This window comes from Pinus tabuliformis, chromosome 8 (genome assembly GCF_031772625.1).
Source record: "Pinus tabuliformis cultivar Carrire ecotype Pingquan chromosome 8, CPIR1, whole genome shotgun sequence".
In the NCBI taxonomy this organism is placed as follows: Eukaryota; Viridiplantae; Streptophyta; class Pinopsida; order Pinales; family Pinaceae; genus Pinus; species Pinus tabuliformis.
The window spans coordinates 1,409,994,235-1,410,015,042 of record NC_142294.1 but is presented as its reverse complement, the minus strand read 5'-3'; the positions used below and the strand labels follow the sequence as shown (position 1 = coordinate 1,410,015,042).

The 20,808-nt window shown below is 40.2% G+C and overlaps 1 protein-coding gene across 1 annotated transcript in view; it reads right to left on the bottom strand.

Moving 5' to 3' along the window:
* The window catches only part of LOC149240847 (ribosomal RNA-processing protein), a 196,193-nt gene that overhangs the window by 115,493 nt on the left and 59,892 nt on the right, over positions 1-20,808 (bottom strand). Inside the window, exon 2 of the mRNA XM_089373851.1 lies at positions 12,367-12,472. Coding sequence (XP_089229977.1) covers positions 12,367-12,472 — 106 coding nt within the window. The remainder of the gene's footprint in view (positions 1-12,366; positions 12,473-20,808) is intronic.

The following is a 20,808-nucleotide window of genomic DNA, read 5'->3' as shown; positions in this document are numbered from 1 at the left end:
GGTAAGTTCTCCAACATATACGCGTTTTTCCTCATAGGTTCAAATACCAAGGACTAACTACCATGGACCAAAGTTAAGTTCTCCAACATATACGCGCTTTTCCTTGCATGAAAGTGCGTGAACTTTTTCTCTTCATGAAATAAACTTTTCTCTGCATAAAAGTGCGTGAACTTTTCTCTACATGAAATAAACTTTTCTCTGCATAAAAGTGCGTGAACTTTTCTCTACATGAAATAAACTTTTCTCTGCATATAAGTGCGTGAACTTTTCTCTACACTATAATTTATTATCTGAGATGAGTGGGTTTCCATCAAGTACAACATATGTATCATAAAGCCATACCAGAATCATAATGCCAACAATCTCCCCCTTTGGACTTGATGGCAACCTCAAAATCTTCAGCTCATTCTCCCGCTTTGACATCAAGGGCAAAGGGTTATGCTCCCCCTAAGAACATGCTCCCCCTAACTATAAACCAGATCTGCAAAGAAGAACCATAATCCATGACCATGAAAGAGATAGATTGCAGCAATAATCAGACCAGCATCCATCTCCTTCTGTACGTCCTCCATAATGCCAACAATGCATTATAAGCTCCCCCTGAGTACCTGTTGAAATCTCTGAATGAGCTCCCCCTTTGTATATGTCATGGTGCACCAATCTGATCATGCTCTTTCTGAGAACAAGTTGAAATGTCTGCTCTGCTATATAGTGTTGTTCATGCTCAGGCTCCCCCTGACTGTAAGCAAGGTCTGCAAAAGGATGTTCTACATCACAAATGACCTTCCTAAAAGATTCAATACATACATCCATCACCCAACCAAGTGGGGATATATCAGAAAAATGAAAACCAAATACATTACATCTTCATCCCAGGCATAGTGGGGAAACCAACATAGGTCGTTACATGACCTGAAGAGATGACACTATTACATCATGAGTCTTGATATGACATCACCTAAGTAAGATGAACATCAGCAACAACACTTTATGATCTGCTCCATAGTATCTGTCAACAGCAACTAGACCAGCAACTTGTATTAGTGCATGAATCATCAAGGTATGTCCGCATCAACAGAATTTCACATTCTATGTGAGAAACATCATAGCCATCCAGATCTACATGAATCAAGTATCATCAATTGGGAATATCTGCATTAATCAACATATGTATGAAACAATCCTATCATCATATAGATAAGAGCTCATTATCATCATGTCTCCAACAATGCAACTTTGAATAATCATCCCTGTATCCAGCCAACAATCCTCATCCATTTGTGCCAAGAATGAAAGGAATCATAACTGTAATATATGATCTTTATGCATATGACGACAGCAGCATATGAGTGACTCAACATCAAGAAGATGTGAATTCAAGCTAAGTGCTTCCCATGCAAGCATCATTAGAGAATCAACCATAAATCTGATCCAAGAACCATGTGAACAACTCATAACCATAGCAAGATGAATCATTTATCCATATAAGTATCATCACCAAGGACTATTAACCATAATGCCAATAATGCATTAAGTCCATATGCTCCCTCTAAACATGTGCCATCTATCTGATCATGCATATCAATAAGAAGTATCAAGACATCATCAATATCAAGTTAGAACCAAAACACTTCTAACCATCATATCCACACATCATTATTATTAACTAGAGCAAAACTGATCCTTCTCTTCAATCTGTCCCTACTGCCTTTCTTCAAACAATCATATACGCGACTGTGCAGTAACTAACTCGCGTATATATGCAACTTTCCTTTATGGAGTTTGCATATGAGATTCAGGACACTGAAGTTTTGTACTTTCAGCTCCCTCTGATTCTGGTATGTCTGTACATTGTGCAGTGCCGCCTTTTTCTGACTGTACTTCCTTTTTCCTCCATATCTTCAAGCGTGATGATGACATTTTCTCCTTTTGATATGGTGCCCACACTTTGTTCCTGCATTCCTTAGTTATATGTCCAAGCTTGTTACATGCATAACATCTTACATGTTTCATATTCCTCCTGTAACAATCAGCAGCTTTGTGACCAAACATATTGCAAGCAAAGCAATATCCATAAAAGTACCTTGAATGTGATGATCTTTCTGCATAATGGTCTTGAACCCTTCTTCTTCTACATCTAGCTGCAACATGTCCAAGATTATGACATACATAACATTCAACATTATTCATAGGAGGAGTAAAGGATTTTCTTTGAGGAATCTCTTTTCTTGGTTGATGATGAGATTGATCTTTCATTTCTTCGTTGATCACTTTAGATTTCTCTTTAGAGTTCCTTGTCTCACCTTGTGAACTAGATTCACCTTCAACAGATTCATGGAAACCAAGACCAGTCTTTAAAGCAGGAGACCTTTGACTACTAAGAATATCATCCAAGACTTTAGAACTATCTTGAAATCGTAAAAGCTTATCCTTTTCTTCTAGTTTACCTTTCAAGATATTTACCTCAACCTGAAGCTGTTCTTCCTTTTCAAGAGATTGCTTTTTCAAATCTTCTTCAGCTTTCCTTCCTTCTTCCATTTGTTCCCTTAGTTTGAGAATCTCCTTTTCTTGTTCTTCATTCAGATCCTGCTGCATTTGACGAACTCGGAAGGCACATTCTAGTTGAGATTTTAAGCTGGTGACTTCGTTTTCTTGTTTTGCAATAGCTTGGAGTAGATATGTATTCTGCTTCTTTGATTCTTCAAGATCTCCTTTTAGTGAGAGGATTGTAGCTTCAAGATTTTCATAGTAGCTGGATCTATCTTTGAGTTTCTTGATGGTTGTGCTTCTTTCGTTGACTTCTTTTCTTAATGATGTCACTTCATGCTGCAATTTTTGACATTGGTCTTCCTTGTCCTTGAGTAGCTTTCTTACCTTGTTTCCTTCTTCTAGTTGGGCCTTTAGTTTGGTAGCTTCTTCTTTGAAATCACATTCCCTTTTGTTCAATAGATCTTGTTGATCTCTAATTTTGTCTGTCAGCCTTTTAAATTCTGCCTCTATTTGATATCTTTCTTGTTCACCCATAAGAGCAAATTCAGTAGTTTCGCTATCACTTTCATCTCTTCCAAAAGGAAAGATAGCTGGAACATCAGAGGATAATATATTCATACCTGATAATGATTCTGAATCTGAAGAGCTTCTTATACCTAATCCCCAATCGATTCTCCCACTGTCATAGTTCTTCTGAGATGACTTCTTTTTCTTAGGTGCTTTCTTCTTAAGCTTCTTTCCCATTGTTCCACGGATCTCCTTCAAGCGATCAAGCTTCTATCAAAGGACCTGCTCTGATACCAATTGTTGGAAATAATACTGAGAGGGGGGGGTGAATCAGTATTATCAAATTAACAAAACTTTTTCATTTCCATAATCAGATTCATATATGCTACTTCCACAACTTCTTATGATTAAGTTAATTGATCTTCAATGAGTGCATTAGAACATTATCAACCATATTATCAGATAACAGATGCCGTAATAGAGAATAGAACATCACACATAAGGCACACACATGAACACCATGATATAAGGTGGAAACCCAATGCGGGAGAAAAACCACCTGCTGCAAGTCATCTCAATCTTCTTCTTAATAAGAAAATCCTTTTACAATATTTGTACTAGTGCAGTCTTATACCAGTACGGGAGCTACAACCCCCTTTGCTCTTGTACTAGCCGATCCATTTACTAGTACGCAGGCTGCTACCTGCTACAATGCTCCAAAGATCTCCCTTAGCTTTTGTACTAGCTTAGATACTAGTACATAGGCGCTGGCCTACAATCTTCTCTCCTCCAGGTACCACGTTTCATCAATTTTCAGACTGGATACACTGAAGCACAACACATAATCTGAAAGGCCACTTTTCATCCAATTTTCATACTGGACCCAACAACAACATTGAAGCTCATAATCAAACAACCTTCTGAATCACCCAATCACCAGATCCATACATATACAATGATATTATGAGAGTTATCAACCAGATCTAATACATAAAGATAAGTCATTAATCATGCTGTTATCTGAACTCAATACCAGTAACCAAACATCAGTTATGCGCCCAAAACCCTGCAGAATAGTCAAAGGCAGTTAAAACAAATTTTAAGCAGGGATCGCAACTTCACTGGTATAGATCTGCGGATATTTGTACTACCTCCGCACCTGCGCCTTCTGTGGCGCCGCGACCACCGCACCTGCGCCTTCTGTGGCGCCTCTGCACTGCGCCTTCTGTGGCGCCTCTGCACTGCGCCTTCTGTGGCGCCTCTATGGCGTCTCCGCACTGCGCCTTCTGTGGCGCCTCCGCACTGCGCCTCTGTGGCGTCTCCGCACTGCACCTTCTATGGCGCCTCTGTGGCGTCTCCGCACTGCGCCTTCTGTGGCGCCTCCGCACTGCGCCTTCTGTGGCGTCTCCGCACTGCGCCTTCTGTGGCGCCTCTGTGGCGTCTCCACACTGCGCCTTCTGTGGCGCCTCCGCACTGCGCCTTCTGTGGCGCCTCCGCACTTCCGCAGCTGCAGCGCTCGAGAGATCACCCTTCACAGATTCGCTTTCAACTTCACTTTCATAGATCAAACTTTCAAAACAATAACCCAATATTTCAGATCTTAAGATATTCAATTGCAAGGATGAATTAGCCAAGTGATCTCATTTGCTTTATATAGACAAGCTTCTTCCTAAAATCATGGATCAATACCATAGATAACCAATACAAGGGGCCCAAAAACATGGGGCTCAATAATACCAAGGACTAACCACCATGGACCAAAGGTAAGTTCTCCAACATATACGTGCTTTTCCTTGCATGAAAGTGCGTACCATGGTCCAAAACCATAGGTTCAAATACCAAGGACTAACTACCATGGACCAAAGGTAAGTTCTCCAACATATACGCGCTTTTCCTCATAGGTTCAAATACCAAGGACTAACTACCATGGACCAAAGGTAAGTTCTCCAACATATACGCGCTTTTCCTCATAGGTTCAAATACCAAGGACTAACTACCATGGACCAAAGGTAAGTTCTCCAACATATAAGCGCTTTTCCTTGCATGAAAGTGCGTGAACTTTTTCTCTTCATGAAATAAACTTTTCTCTGCATAAAAGTGCGTGAACTTTTCTCTACATGAAATAAACTTTTCTCTGCATATAAGTGCGTGAACTTTTCTCTACACTATAATTTATTATCTGAGATGAGTGGGTTGCCATCAAGTACAACATATGTATCATAAAGCCATACCAGAATCATAATGCCAACACAACATCAATCAGTGCCTCCAATTTGTGCCCCTTCTAGACAGTGGAAAGAAAGGCCTCAAGGAAGGTCACACCAGACTATGGGCAAGGGATAACCACAAAGGTGAAGCATGGGAACAAGAATACAACCAAAAGTAGTCTATCATCCAATTCAACATGTGTTTCATACTAGAATGCCCATTAAACATTAAATGAAAGTATTTGATTACAAAAATGGTTAATGTGCCTTATAAATTTATAATAGATGACCCACCTTTATCTGATGAGTAAGCTAGACGAAATAAAGTACCGACCAAAGCATGGATGTAAGGCCTTTGAGGCTATCTATCTGTGGGGTTGCTGGCTCGCAAGCTGAACGAAAAGGAGAAAAATATTCTACTAGGAGTTACCCACTTGAGAGGGTAACATGTCTTTTACTTCACACTGGCCCCATTTGTTCCAACTGTAGATTAAGGCCTGGGGCATAGGCATTTTGTTAAGATTTAGATCTGAGGCTTATTCTCTACTCATATAAAATAACAGAAACCATATCACTTTTTACTATTTAGCTACTTGTTGCTGAGAATGTTCTGTTTATTTCTTACAGGCATTTTCATTTCAGTGATTTCAAATTTTCAACAAATGGAAGCAGACCTATAATAGGTAGCAGAGTAAACCACAAAAAAAAAAATAGGGAAATAACTCAAATGATTTCAGACTAAAAATATGGAATAATTTGATAGTCGAAGAAACTAACCTATAGACAGGTTTGTCTATAATATAAGTGGACAATCATCCCATCATATATCCATTTAACAAATAAAATGTTTAAATGAAAATGTCCACCAGTTGCTTGCATCTGCCATCTATTTTTTACAGCTAGAGCTATAGTCAGAAAAAATTGCAATTCTTATTTCCTCCTCTTCAGAGATCAATAAATATCAAAATAGAATGTATTATTGATAGTTGGATATAAAGGAAAAGTATAATTGATTTAAACTAGCATAATACTGCATAGCTTTCATCAAGCTCCCCAAAATAGCAAAAAAAATCATGAACTATTCTTGCCAAACAGAAAAAATAAAGGTGGTTGTCATTCTACTAAAGTTTTAACTTGAGCAAAATACGTTTGCACACTACTATCTTTTAAACTGTCTACAGTTTTATTGCTCCTCACTGAAACCTTCCTTGCTCTTGTCAGGATTTCCCTCACTTTCCATTTTTAAGGCCCCAGATATCTTTGCAGATACATCTGTAGGAGCCGCTTTTGCACTCCCACTATTTACTTATACTGGATGTACTTTTTGAGACCCATAGAACTACTTAATGTGGTCATTCGGTGCACATTAATAAAATTGTCTTATCTTATTTAACTACTCCTTTTGGCACACAAAATGCTTTCTGAGCAAAATATCTTCATTGAACTAACTTATAGTCACTCTAAACTTAAGTTACCGGAAACACCATTCCCCATTTCCGATACGGAAACGGGTATGATCCGCGTACAATCCGCCATGAAAATCCTTGAAAATGTATTTGTAAGTTTGTACTGTATCCGAATTTCGGAAACTCTGGAACTGGTTTTGGAAACGTATTTGGAGGTTTTAAATTTTTTTGGATCCATTTCCGGATTTGAAACGGATCCACCCTCAAAAGGTAAATCATGTTGGGAGCACCTCTAAGAGGCTGTCGCTGGAAATTGGGCACCATCCAATTGAGATTACACTTGCAGGGAACAGGCAACCAAAAAAAAAGTTGTATCGACAATCACTTGATAAAAAATTAATTCACATGAAGAAGAATCCACTGAAGGACTGTTGTAAATATCAGTTCCCGGGACATTGTCAGTACACCATGGGGAAGAATACCAGTTAAGTAGGACACCAGCCATATTAATGTCAACAATCACAACAAAATTAAAATTCGTCACTATACATAAAAATTATATTATCCGAGAAAATATAAGGACTATAGTATCTATGTATTATCGAAAGGGTGTACCATATAAAATATAAGTTAAAAGGGAAGAAAAGATTCAAAATCAAAGGTCTACAACGAGAGTATTCAAGTTATAAGCCAAAGTAGTAAAGAATTATTATTAATTTATTATTACAAGGAGAAGGCTTATCAAATCATCAAGTTGACTTATCAAAATGAAGTGATAAGAACAAGGTGATTTTAAAAAAGAAAAAGAAAAAACAATAAAAAGTTGTGCATTTTAAATAAAGTATCAAAGCTAAAGTAAATATTATAGTACAAAGAAACTATTAAAAAGAAGGAAATCATTGAAACACATCATTGGTGGGACCTTTGCAGTCACTAATTATACAGAAGTAGGTTTGGGTTATTAATAGGATCAAGAAAAATAAGCTATTATTTCAAAAGTTTTAGCAATCAAGGGATTCAGATTTGTTCAGAGTTTGCTCATTTTGTGGGATCAGAGGGTTTGTAGTAAAAGATGAATGGTAATATGAAATTCTTATTTTGTTATGTGTATGTGTGTGCTGTTTCCTTGCCGTATCGTATCCAGATTTTTTGAAAATTTGCCGTATCCATTTCAGTGCAACTTAGCTCTAAACATTAATAAATATTAAATGTTAAAGAACGCCTTAGAGCTCCTGCACATATCAATTGAGTCACTTTGGATCATTGTTCCATTAATATGACTCCAAAGCATAGTCCCTAATACATAATCCATCAAAACACATCCATATAGAAGTTTAGCTACATAATTTATTGCAAATTCAATTTACTGCATCTTTTAGGAAAAACTTGTGTTACAGCCATGTTGCGGGGGAGCGCCCCCCCCCCCCCCTCGAACCCGCTCCCGAAGCGCGCTCCCTTAAAAAAACTTGCGCTCCCTGGTCTATTAGGGAGCGACACAGGGAGCGATCGCTACGGCGCTCCCGGAGCGATTTTTAATGCCCGGGAGCGATCGCTCCCGGACATTAAAAATCGCTCCGGGAGCGGTTTGGCGGAAAAAAAAATCCGCCGGACCCGAAAAAATAAAAAAATTTAGAAAAAAAAAATTGTTTTATAAGCCCATTGGACCAAAAAACATTCATTATAACTTCATTGAGCAAGGTTTGGAGCTGGAGCAAGAGCAAAGGAGCGAAGAGCAAGTGCTGAGGAGCGAGGAGCAAGTGCCAAGGAGCGAGGAGCAAGCCTGCAGAGGTAAGTAACTTAGTAATCTAGTTAGTTTAGCTGGTTAGGTAGTTAATTTAGTTGATTTAATTTAGTTGTTTGAGTTTAACTGTTTAAAGATCATGTATTTAAATTAGATTAATAAATTAAATTAATTAATCCCAATAAATTAAATTAATTTGCAGATTCAAGAATCAAACCCTACAAACATCAAACACCATGGACCTGGCGATATTTATTGGCATTTTCCTCTTCCTGGTCCCTTTTATGGTTATTATGGTGCTGGAGAGTAGGAAACGGAGGGGGCCCCAAACTGAAGAGGGGAATGAAGAAGCTGGAGAAAGTCAAATGGGTGAAAACCCCAATGAGGAGGAGGTGGAGGAGGGTGAACATGACCCTCAAAAAACTAAACAAGACCAAACTCCATTGTGGAAATATGTTCACGGGGCTGAAATAGGGAGAGGGGGTGGAACCACTAAATTTCATTGCCCCCATTGCAACACTGATTACACAGGTTCATACACCCGTGCTAGAAGACACCTCTGCGAGAAAAGGCCATGGGATGGAGAGAAACAAATAGGAATCAAAACTTGTGCAGCGGTGTCAACAGCAGATAGAGCCAAATACATAAGGGAAGAGGAGGAAGCCCAATACAGAACAAAAAGATCAAGGGGTTTCTTTGAACCAAGCTCACAATCACAAAGAACTCCTTCAGCATCCTCCCAAGGCAGTGGATATGGACATGGAGGCACAGGGTCATCATCTTTAAGGCGTAGAACCATATCAGATTTCCTTGATGAGGGGTGTAGGAATGATGTGGATTCAAAAGTTTACAGGTTTCTCTATGCATGTGGGATACCATTCAATGTTCTACGCTCACCTTATTTGGCACGAAATGGTTTCTGCCATAAATGATGCCCCTAAAGGATACAAGAGCCCTGGGTATGACAAGGCAAGAACTGTTGGCCTTGATCATGAAAAAGCAAAAATATCACATTCTTTGAATAAAATGACAAGTTCTTGGACTGACAATGGGGTGTCCATTGTATCTGATGGATGGACAAATGTAAAAGGCAAGCCATTGATAAGTGTTCTTGCTGTGTCTGTTAGTGGTCCCATCTTTCTAGCTGCACATGATTACTCAGACAAGTTCAAGACTGCCATCAACATTGCAGAAGCATTACTTGAAACAATTGAGCGTATTGGCCCATACAATTTCATCCAAGTCATCACTGATAATGCTCCTAATTGTAAGGCAGCGAGAGCAATTATTGAGGATAAATACCTGAACATATTTTGGTCTGGATGTTTGGTTCACACGTTGAACCTTCTGTTGCATGATATTGTCAAAAACAAAAATCAACAATACCAATGGATTGGTAATTTGTACAAGAAAGGAAAACAAATGATAAAATTTATTACAAATCATAGCAATACCCATGGCCTTTTCCGCAGTCACTCGAGATTAGAGTTGCTGAAGATTGCGAGGACTAGATTTGGTAGCTATTACCTCACCTTCAGGTGCCTTTTGAAGGTAAGAGAGGCATTAGTAGCATGGTATCAAGTCCACATTGGCAGGTGTTAAAGGAAAGGACTACAAATGTAGCTGACATGGCAGGTTTTGAAATGGTGGAGGAGGCCGCTCTTGATGGGCAGTTTTGGACAACTGTGAGGCAGGTATTGGATTTCACCAAGCCAATTTATCACATGATTCGGTTTGCAGATACAGACAAACCAGTGATTGGCGAGGTGTATGAGCAAATGGATACCATGTTGGGGGAAATAAAAGACATTGTTCATAATAGAGATCCCAACTTGTACAAACTGATTCATGATTGTGTGTGTGAACGGTGGAATAGGCTTAACCTTCCACTACATTGCTTGGCGTATATCCTTACGCCAAAATACTACTCTACATCTTGGTTGGGCCAACCTGCACCAGGGGGTGGGGTTAGGACCAAACCCCATTTAGATCAAGAGGTAACTAAAGGATATCTGGAAGCATTAGAAAAGTTGGTGCCTGACAGGGAGGAATGTGCAGTTGTGCGCCTTGAAATAGGCAGATACTTCAGTGGCACTGGTTTGTATGGTAACTTCCATGCAATGGACGACAAAGATAAATTTGATTCTCTCACATGGTGGGAAACATATGGCGGCCGCGGACTTTTGCCAAAATTGGCCAAAAAAGTTCTTTCACAGGTTGTAAATTCTTCTTCTGCATAGAGGTGTTGGAGCACCTACAGTTATATACATAATGTGAAAAGAAACAGACTCAATGAAAACCGAGCAGAAAGCTTGGTTTATGTGCACTACAACTTGAGGTTGTTGAGTCATTACTGTGATCGGGCTAATGAGGATCCCACATATAAAATTTGGGACAATCACCCAGAGGATGACAATTTGGAGGATGGCATTGTACATATTGAAGAACTAGAAGAGGAACTTGTAAGGGATGAAAATGAAGCAGCAGCCATGCCACCTCCACCTCCACCTCCACCATCCAGTAGCAGTGCTCGAGGTCCGAGTCTTGTTCCTTTGCTGTCGCCACCTCCATCTACACCCTTGCGTGGAGGTTCTAGTTCTGGTCGTCGGTCTGTGCGGGAGACTCCTAGAAGACCACCACGACCTGCTTATACTCCTGGAGACTCTCGTCGCAAGGGCCACATGTAGATTTACAGTTTACTTGTCTTTTTTAGTTTCTATTAGACTTTAGTTTTCATAACTGTTGAGTTTTGAGTCCTTGACTCTTGACTCTTGACTCTTTCATATCATTATGATATTTTTTGTAAACATTATATCACTGTGACAATGAAAATTTGAAGTTTGAAGTTGGGCCTTGGCAATTATAACTCATTGGTAATGATTGTGAATTATGAATATGATGCTTTGTGAAAGACTAAAGTTGTTTCATTTCATCTCATTATTCATGTTTCATTTTATAAATTTTTAACATTTCATATCATGTTAACAGTTAGAAGTTAGGACTTAGAAATATCTTCGATATTACTTCTTGTAATGGTTAAACTTAGCTTACAAGTACAACTTTGGTGATCAATGATGATAAATGTTATTGAATTTTCAATTCTGAAAGCTTGAAGTTGAAACTTTAATATTGAATTTGATGAATCATGATTTATAAGACTCAATATGTTGCAGTTGTAATATGTATTTTACTAACTTGTGGACATGGTTGATGACGATTATAATTTCTAGATGATTGATGTGATATGGTTCAATGATCAATTTATGTTTTTTTATGTTTTTTATGTCTATTTCATCATTCTACATGTTTTTGTTGACATATATGTATCAAAAATTAAAAATATATATATATTTTTAAAAAATCGCTCCCGGATTCGCTACCAAACCGGGAGCTTCTGAAAATGGTCGCTCCCGCTCCCGTTTTCACTCCCGCTCCCCGCTCCCAAGTAACATTGTGTTACAGGATATTTTCAAACATGAACAAGGGAACAACGCATGGTTTCTTCAGCATATACTTGATGGATGAAGATTCAAAAAAATGTACATCCATGTCATACTTTAGTATAACATAAATCTTCAAAGCTAGGACTCTACTACAGTTAAACTGAGCAAAAATATGCAGGCAACAACTCCTTTCCTTCCTGCAAAATTTGCGTTTAATATTATAATAGTGCTCATTGCTGGCAAGGCATTTGAAAACCCTGTTTTTCATGATGTGCTTACAACAGATATATATGACAAGAAACGATTTACTCAAACATACAAAAATACTGATGATGCCATGCATTTGAACAAGATAACTAAGTTGAAAAAACGGAGCATATAAAATGAGCAGCATATGCATCAGAATATTTCTGCATCGATGTGACATAAGAACAGTAAGTATATGTTCAATATTAATAACAACTTGATAATAGATATCATGTGTATATGATATATCCATGAAATCTAAAAATAGTGTGGGCCTGTAAATATTTAGAAGTACAACACTATAGAGTATGGCAGAGATGACAAACCCGTTTGCGCTGTGCTAGGCGTTTTTCCCTTTCTTTTATTTGCTGTTGTTGTTCAGCCAGCTTACGCCTCTGTTTTTTCCTCTTATGAAATCCAGTAACAAACTCCCTAAGAATATAAATACTTTTAAACTCAGCAATATTACATTGAAATAACACATGGCATTAAAATTTCATGCACGTTGTTGCAGAAAGAACAACTCAAATTAGAAGGTAAGATGCTGTGCTGCACAAAAAACCTAGCTGTAACACTTAAAGTTTTCAATTACATTTATTTTTGCATGCCTACAGCAAAAATGCAACCTCCGGAATGCTTAAGGTTTCCAATCCAGACAAATCATAAATGATGTACATTGTGATCAGAAATCCCTCAAAGAGGATGTAGAAGAAAAGACACCCTAATTACAAGATTGTAGGATAAATTGGGTAATTTAATCAACTGTCTTGCATAGTACAAAATTTATATTTTCAATCGTTCTGCATACTACATTAGTACATAGTATAAAGTTTTTATGTAATTTCTCTTTTAGAGGTAAGAACTAACTGCAACAGGTGGATGCATAAGATTCTTGCAAGACAGGAATCACTAATTCTGCTTTGCCTTCTGTTTTCTGGGCCCACTGAATGATTGATGCCTTATCCTATTCCAGAGGATAAGGAAAGATAATTTTATTAATGTCCAATAAGTGACCACAAATAGGTCAATGAGAGTGCTAAGCACAAGAGTATCAATACACAGCTGTGGGAGTGCAAAGTTCAAAGGCCACTCCTATAAAAACCAAACATAAATCTAATCTACGATTTAAAATCTAATAGCTAGAGAAGAACATGCCGCTGGGAAATGTGGAGCAATATGCGGACTACTAAGGCCAAAAGCCAAAAGCCAAAAACTCCCTGGAGGGATGCCTTCGAAGAGAGTGCAAGAGGAATGAGAGAGGAGACTCAGAGACCCTTGGACCTGTCACCTGAGGAGGAGGAAATGCTGCTCCGAGAAAGTGCCCTTGTTTTGCAGTTGTGCTATGGAAATTTCCATTTTAAAACACTTCTTTTAAAACTACTTTAAAATATGTTCTCGAACTTTCTTCAGCTTGAGTTTACACTTGCATGTCCCAGCTAGCTTATAGTTTCCTAAAAGGAAGGCATAATTTATGATCTTATTGTCCTCTTTAGAGGATTTAAAGCCCTTAAATGCTAATCAATGTTATCAGAACTGGACCATTCATCGAACCAGTAGAGCCCAAAAATGTGAACCGAACCAGAGAAAAAAAACAGACAAAAAACTGGTCAACCAAAAAATACATAAAATATTCAAATCTATGTTGCAGGAAGTGCCTAGCCAGAGGCCATAACGGTACCGGAAACTCGGCGAAAAGCCAAAACATGACTGAAATGGCCCCGAAACACCGCCAACTGTACCATACGGCATTTCTGAATCCTGAAATGCCTTAGAGCATGGCTGGCGGCGTTTCAGGGCCGTTTTAACCAAAATCCAACATGTTTTGTGTTTTTTTCTTTTTTTTTTAGCAGCCTGCTCAAGCAGTCTATGCAATTAGTAGTTACACTATGGGTTTTTAATTGGAGATTTGTTGAAAAACAATGCGTGAAATTTTAACTAAAAATCCAGATCCAGTTGCATATAACAATTGTAGTATCCCACATTCCAAATTTGGATAAACGACTGTAAGTCCACTCAAATTTAAGTTTAGATTCCCAAATTTTGCTTCCAGTTTGAAGCAGCAGAACAAAACCATTTGCTAAAGAGACTTAAGAGTGCACGATTTTTTCATGGCTTCATTTGCAGAGAAATATTTGAATGGAAAGAAAAAAGACAAGGAAAACTTAAAACACTGATGCAAAGGCTCGTATTTATGTTCACTTCACGAGAGGAATGAATTGGCACAGGGAATCAACCATGCGTTTCTTTTCTTGCCGTCCAATTCAACAAAAAGCACCAGCAGCAGTAGAAGGTTACTATCAAATGGTGGGGATCCTCCACAATAGTGTTGTCCCACCAATCTCTAGAGGACACGTGCTACAATATTTTAATCTTAAACCATCATGTTCGATATTTAATCTTAAACCATCATGCCAACTTATGGATACATATTTCCATCGCCAACTTATGGAAACATTCCATCTGCAGTTTTACATGACATATTTTAATACATTACATGACATTAATATATTAATATTTCTATTTGTTGTTGAGTTAACACAGTCATAATTATCTTACATTTAATTAAATTAATGCCTCTATAATTATATTAGTATCTAAATAATATAAATATAATTAGAATATTTAAATTAAAATTTATTAGAATATTCTCATTATTTCCTTTCTTGCAAGAAAATGTGCTATGAAATTATTTGCAAAAATATTATATATATATATATATATATATATATAATGGCGTTTTGGCAGAGGTTTCCATTTTCCAGGGGTTGCATTTCCAGTTGTACCCGTTTCGGAAACTTCCAGACGTTTCAGCGTTTCGTGCAACTTAGATTCAAATATTAAATCAAACCAAATATATTCATGTGCATCCATATGAAACCAAACCATTTATACGCAAATATGCAAAAGTTCTCATTTATATAACAAGAGTGCATATAACTAAAATAGTGTTGGAATCACGATTGTTGTTAGACCAAAACCCGCAAGCATTAGTCTCCGCTACAATCGCCAAAGTTAAGATCCACAAGAGGCAGTTAGTCCATGTCATGAAACACACAAGGAGTTTGGAACTCAAGACCTGTTGCTCTGATACCACTTGTTCGAATCACGATTGTCGTTAGACCAAAACCCGCAAGCATTAGTCTCCAACACAATCGCCAGAGTTAGGATCCACGAGAGGTGGTTAGTTGTTAATTTTAGTTAACAATGGTATGTTCTATGCTTAGCATAACTACTTCAATGTTCCTTTACTAGACCAATGACAATTTCCAATTTAGTTTTCCAATAGCAATCACATTGACAGTAACTGTAGATAGAACATAAAATAAAATGCAGAAGACAAGCCAAGACAAGAGAACACCAGATTTGGCAGATGTCAGGGAAAAACCCCAATGTGGGGAAAACCCTTTGATCAATTCTTCTTATTATTATATCAAATGTTCAGCAGAGAGAGAGAGTACAAGAAGTCAAAGTTGACTTGCCAAATCAAAGTCAAAACAGCGCTATCAAATTTGCAGTCAAACTCAGCCCTAACTAGAAAGTCAAAGATGGTCAACGCAATAGCAAAACTTCTCCTTTGAAGCTCGATTAAAGGTAGTCAAACTCAACTTCCAACAGTGGTCAATGTCAACCCAAAACAGTCATAAAATTTGTGGCCAAACTTGGTCAACCTGAAGTCAACCTTGTGGTCAAACAGGACTGCGGTCAACACAGGTCAAAGTGCTCCTTTGCCTCGGTTCCTATGCCCAAAAATGCGGCCTGCTGAGACAAAAATTCATCCTAGAAATCGAGGTCAAAAGTTTTCCAGAAAGTCAAAGTCAATGCTGGTCAAACCCTAGTCAAACTACACAAGATTCTGAAATTTTCGGCCTTGGAATTTTGTCTTGAAATTCGTCCTCCTTGCCACATATCTGAGTGAGAAGATTTTCCCAATAGTTGTACGGACCAATGAGAGAAGGAGAGAGAAGAATGTGTTAGTGATGATGATGCCAAATGAGGTGAGAGGTCACTTGTATTTATACAAGTCGTTGAGAGTGAAGTGACATGTCTCTTGGGCTTCATGAGTTTAGATGATGATGTGGTCAACCTGAACAATTTGCGCATGTGTGGGCATAAATTCAAAAACACATTTTTGCTTGTCCAAATTTGATGATCTTTAGGTCGATTTTGGTCCTCTCGAAAAGAGGAATTCAATGCAATCACCATCTCCATCAAATGAGTTGTCCAAAGTGGAATTTGGCCCTAGTTGCAAATTTTAACACTTGCTCTCAACTAGGGAGAATTCCACCTACCAATCCATCCATCATCATTGATCATCATACCATCCTGTCGTCATGTACTATCTTTGTATCTCATCTCATCTCTGCTCTGCAAAACACTAATATCAATAATGAAGAAGAATGGATCAAGAATGAGTCACAAGACCTTACCACTCTCCACTGACAAAAGTCAGTGCAGAGGTAGAACCTCAATCAGACTTGATCTCAGATCAAGTTGTTGAACATCATGTATCCTAAACATGGGGAGTACGGTAGTACACGATGCGTACATTGGTAATGCTATGGTCCTGTTGTAGCGGCTACAACCACCCTCCAAAATTTTGCCTTAGCTTCGTTTTGGAGCCTCCCTACCAACCATCCTCAGCAGCATGTCTTGCACTGTCAAGTACATGAGCTTCAGTGGTTTTCTAGCAACTTGTCAGCCTGTGCATGATAGCTTGCTTCACTCCCCTCATAGGCTGCCACTCCGGACTTGGTCCAACTGCTGGTTGAGCAGCTCCCTCAAGAAATTGCGCAATTCTGGAGGGGAACCAGCCTTCCCTCCAGAAATTGCGCAAATCTAACTGGCAGCCTGTTGGGCCCAGAAACTGCGCAATCCTGTCAAACAGCCTTCCCAGTGAAAACTGCGCAATCTGGCCCAGCAGTGTTGCTCAGTTGCGCAATTTTGGGTAGCAGTCAGCTGCTCCTCCCAGAAATTGTGCAATCCCTCTGGACAACCAACCCAACTTCATCCCAGAAATTGCGCAAAAATCTCCCTCAATCAAGCAGGCTATTGCATGTGCCTTCAGGTTGACCGGTTCCACCCGGGATCGAGGAAACTTGACTTGCATGCATGGGCTGCTTTTTCCCGAAATAGCAAAAAGCATCCCTAGATTTTAGGGATCTATTTTTAGTAGTTGGAGGTTACATGCAAAGATCATTTTAGAAACTTTCCTCCAAGTGTTGCTTTTTCCTAGATTTGTGGCATGCGCGTCATGAGCCTCAAACTTATTTATTCAACGCTTCATAGCTCATTCTTCACATCGACCTTGGAGCTCTGACATCCCACAACACATCCAGGAGTCTTCGACACAACCAGCTCAGCTATTTCCAAGTAAGTCCGCTTAACTTCTCTTTTGCAGAATTTCTGTCGCTTTTTGCGTTTTGGCTTGTGTGAGTGTTGTTTGCTTCATTTCTGTGAACGCTTGCTGCCATTTGCATGCATGTTAGCCTGTACAAGCACTGTTTCAATTTTCGTTAGCATCTGATTATTATCGCATGCATAACACCATTTTGCACGAATAGTCGTCGATTCGGCAACTCGTTTCATACACATGCATGTTGTTCCATTTTCTGAATCTTGCATTCACTGTTTGCATGCATGATCATTCACTCCTGCTTACACTCAGTATCGCCATGCATTCACATCCTCATTTGCTTTCAGTTGCTTGTCGGCAGGTTTGGGCAACCTTGGCTCGGACTCTGCCTTTCCCAGAAAACATTGCGCAATTCTGAGAGGGAAGGCTCTGCCTTCCTCCCAGAAAATGCGTAATTCTGGCCAATCACTGCCCTCCAGTCTTGCCTTGCACAATTCTGAGAGGCAGTGACTGCTGGCCCAGAAAATTGTGCAATGCAGTCCTTGGGCTTGCAACACTTGCCAGCTGAAATTGCGCATTGCGCAATCCCAGCACCCAGCAAGCCAGTCTGGATTGCGCATTGCGCAATTCCAACAGTCAACCAGCCTCCCGATAGTCCGGACTGCCTTTTGCGCAGTTCCGACAGTCAATCTCCCAGCCTCCCAGTGAAAATTGTGCAATCCTTTCCAATAGTTCCCCAAGTATGTTGCATGTCATCCCTCAAGTTTGCTTTGGTTTTAACTGACATATTTTTTTGCCATGCATGTCGCCATGTCTCCAGATACAGCAGGTGTTCGTCCATCTCTCAGCAGTTCAGGATCAATGGCCTCTAAGAGAGCAGGGTCAAAGGACACTAATGGAAGCGCAACTGGAGCAGCAGTTGAGCGAGTGTCTACGAGTTTGCTGATCTATGAAGACACCAAGTTGATCGTAGACAAAGACATCAAGATGAAATGGAAAGAGGTCAATGATGCATTCTCAGGCACATTTGGGGAAGATCTCGAAGACCGCCAAGTCTATGTGAACATTCACAAGTCCGACTTGTACCGGATTGCATGTAGGTATCCCGCATTCCCATGTGTGGACATGATACATTGGATTGTCTCGCACACTGATCCCGAGACGATGACATTGATCAATGTCAGCGGGATGGAGATTTCTACCTTCAGGGCACAGGATTATCAATATATGTACCATTTGTCGAAGCCAGTGATCACCATGGAGACACCCTTCAGCATACCCAGCAGCAATGCCAACTCCAGGGATATCTTGAAGAATTGGGTAAAGGAGTCAGCCAAATTCAGGATGACACCCAACTAGATTTACAAGACGAAGATACTGCGGAAGGCGTATCAATACTTGGTCATCTTTGCATGTCGCTTGTATGGCCAAGAGAGCATGGAGACCTTCCCGCAAAGTTGGGTGATCACGTTGGACCAACTGGCTAGTGAAGGCAAAGCATGCAACTGGTCCAACATGTTGGCTCACAAGCTGAAGGAACAGGTCACAGGAGCTCGGCAGCCACCCAAAGGTCAGAAAGCAAAAATCTACATGTCCGCTTACATCTTGGATGCAATCTGTGCCCATCAGCAGTTCCCGGGCATGAAGTGGGCATGGACATCGACGGAAACCTCTGTGAATACTTATTGTAAACTGTTTTCCGAATGCAACTTCAGAGGAGTTATCACACAGTTGTCAGATCATTTTTTCACCCTGGTGTACAAGATGATATTTGAGCAGGATCCACCTTGCATGTCGAAGGCAACAATGGAGGCACTGATTGACATAGCGAATTGGTATGCCTCACCGTCTGACACCTTCATACGGATGTACAGCACAGAGAAGCCTCCGCATGTTTTGTCGAAGTTTGCCATGGACAAGCTCGTCATGCAAGAAGTATCATACCACATCTCGGCAGGACTGTCAGCTAGGCTGCACCGGAAGAAGAAGGCACCTTGGCCCACTCTTCCATTGCGGATCGGGTTGTATGAGATACGAAACCTCAAGCATGCAAATGTTGAAATAGAGGAGATCAAGAAATATCCTTTCAACGTCTGAAGCTTCAATCCGTATGACCCGCATTGTATTGTGAAAGATCACTATGCGAGAGTACAGTTTCAGTGGATCCACGGGGCATGTCATTGGGCGGAGGAAGACCCATGGAGATATTGTTACAGCTTCTCCAAGCCCAATGAACCGGTCGGCATCGTTGTGGAATGGTTAGCAAAGCAGCGTGAAGCAACATCCAAGAGAGCACCAGCAGCAGAGGTAAACATACCGGCGCGCGACAAAGGCAAGAGGAAGATTGTCAACAACGTGGAGGCAGAACAAAGCTGCAAGTTCAGAGCAGACCCACTTGTACAGAAAGCAGCTTTGGCAATAGAGGCAAAGAGGCAATAGCGCGACAAGAGGACCGCACAAAGGCAGAGAGAAAAATAGAGGATGGAGGAAACAGTGAAGGAGTTGCATGAGTTGAAGGAGCAACTCCGGAAGGAACAGGAGCTGCGCAGACAGGAGAAGGAAGCGCAGCAAGAACAGGTACAGCAAGGGGCGCAACATGTACAGACAGATGAAATTGCGCCCGTACAGGTAGTAGACTCATCCGAACAGCTGGCACCAAGTAGACAGGGTGAGCAGTCGCAGGAGCAGGACTTTGCTCAAGAGATTGAACAAGCACTTGAGCAGATGGATATGGATATGGAGCAGCAAGAGTTAGAGCAAGACATCGACCTCATGCCTTACCACCAAGAGGTCAACCCACCAGCTTCACCGGATCCGGAAGCAGAGCAAGTCCCAAGCGACCAAGGAGATACTGAGATCCTTGGAGACAATCCAGAAGAAGAGATGCACAACATATCATTCGACGAGTCGTAGCATAGAGTTGTGCAATCACGCAAAGTGTCTACTCTGGATGACAACACATCTCCTGCGCAGTTTGAAGAACGAGTGATCGTGTCTGATGTGCGCAAGCATCCAGCAACATTGGTCGATGCTATCAGAGCATATGCCGAAGCCACTAGCTCAAGTGTTAAACGAGCGAATGGCTAAGGAGTTATAGATGGCCAAGCAAGGAGGAGAACTGGTTACAGCATCCGCCCGAGCAGAGTTGAAGAAGGTGATACTGGATGAAGTATTGTCCCTTGAGACAATCATGCAGGCGTTGTATTCCAAGTTTGGTACCGTGCATAAGGTAGTTGTCCATCTCAATGGTTGGCAGCAGCGATGTGCTAAGAGAGCACGTATCTTGTCAAACGTGCATACTGTTGTTGATTACATGCAAACATGGACAATGAGATACAAGGTTGCCCTGTTACACTTGCCCAAAATGATGAAGCCCAGAGCGGTCGAGCTGAAGGAATGCATCCAGAGTCAGATC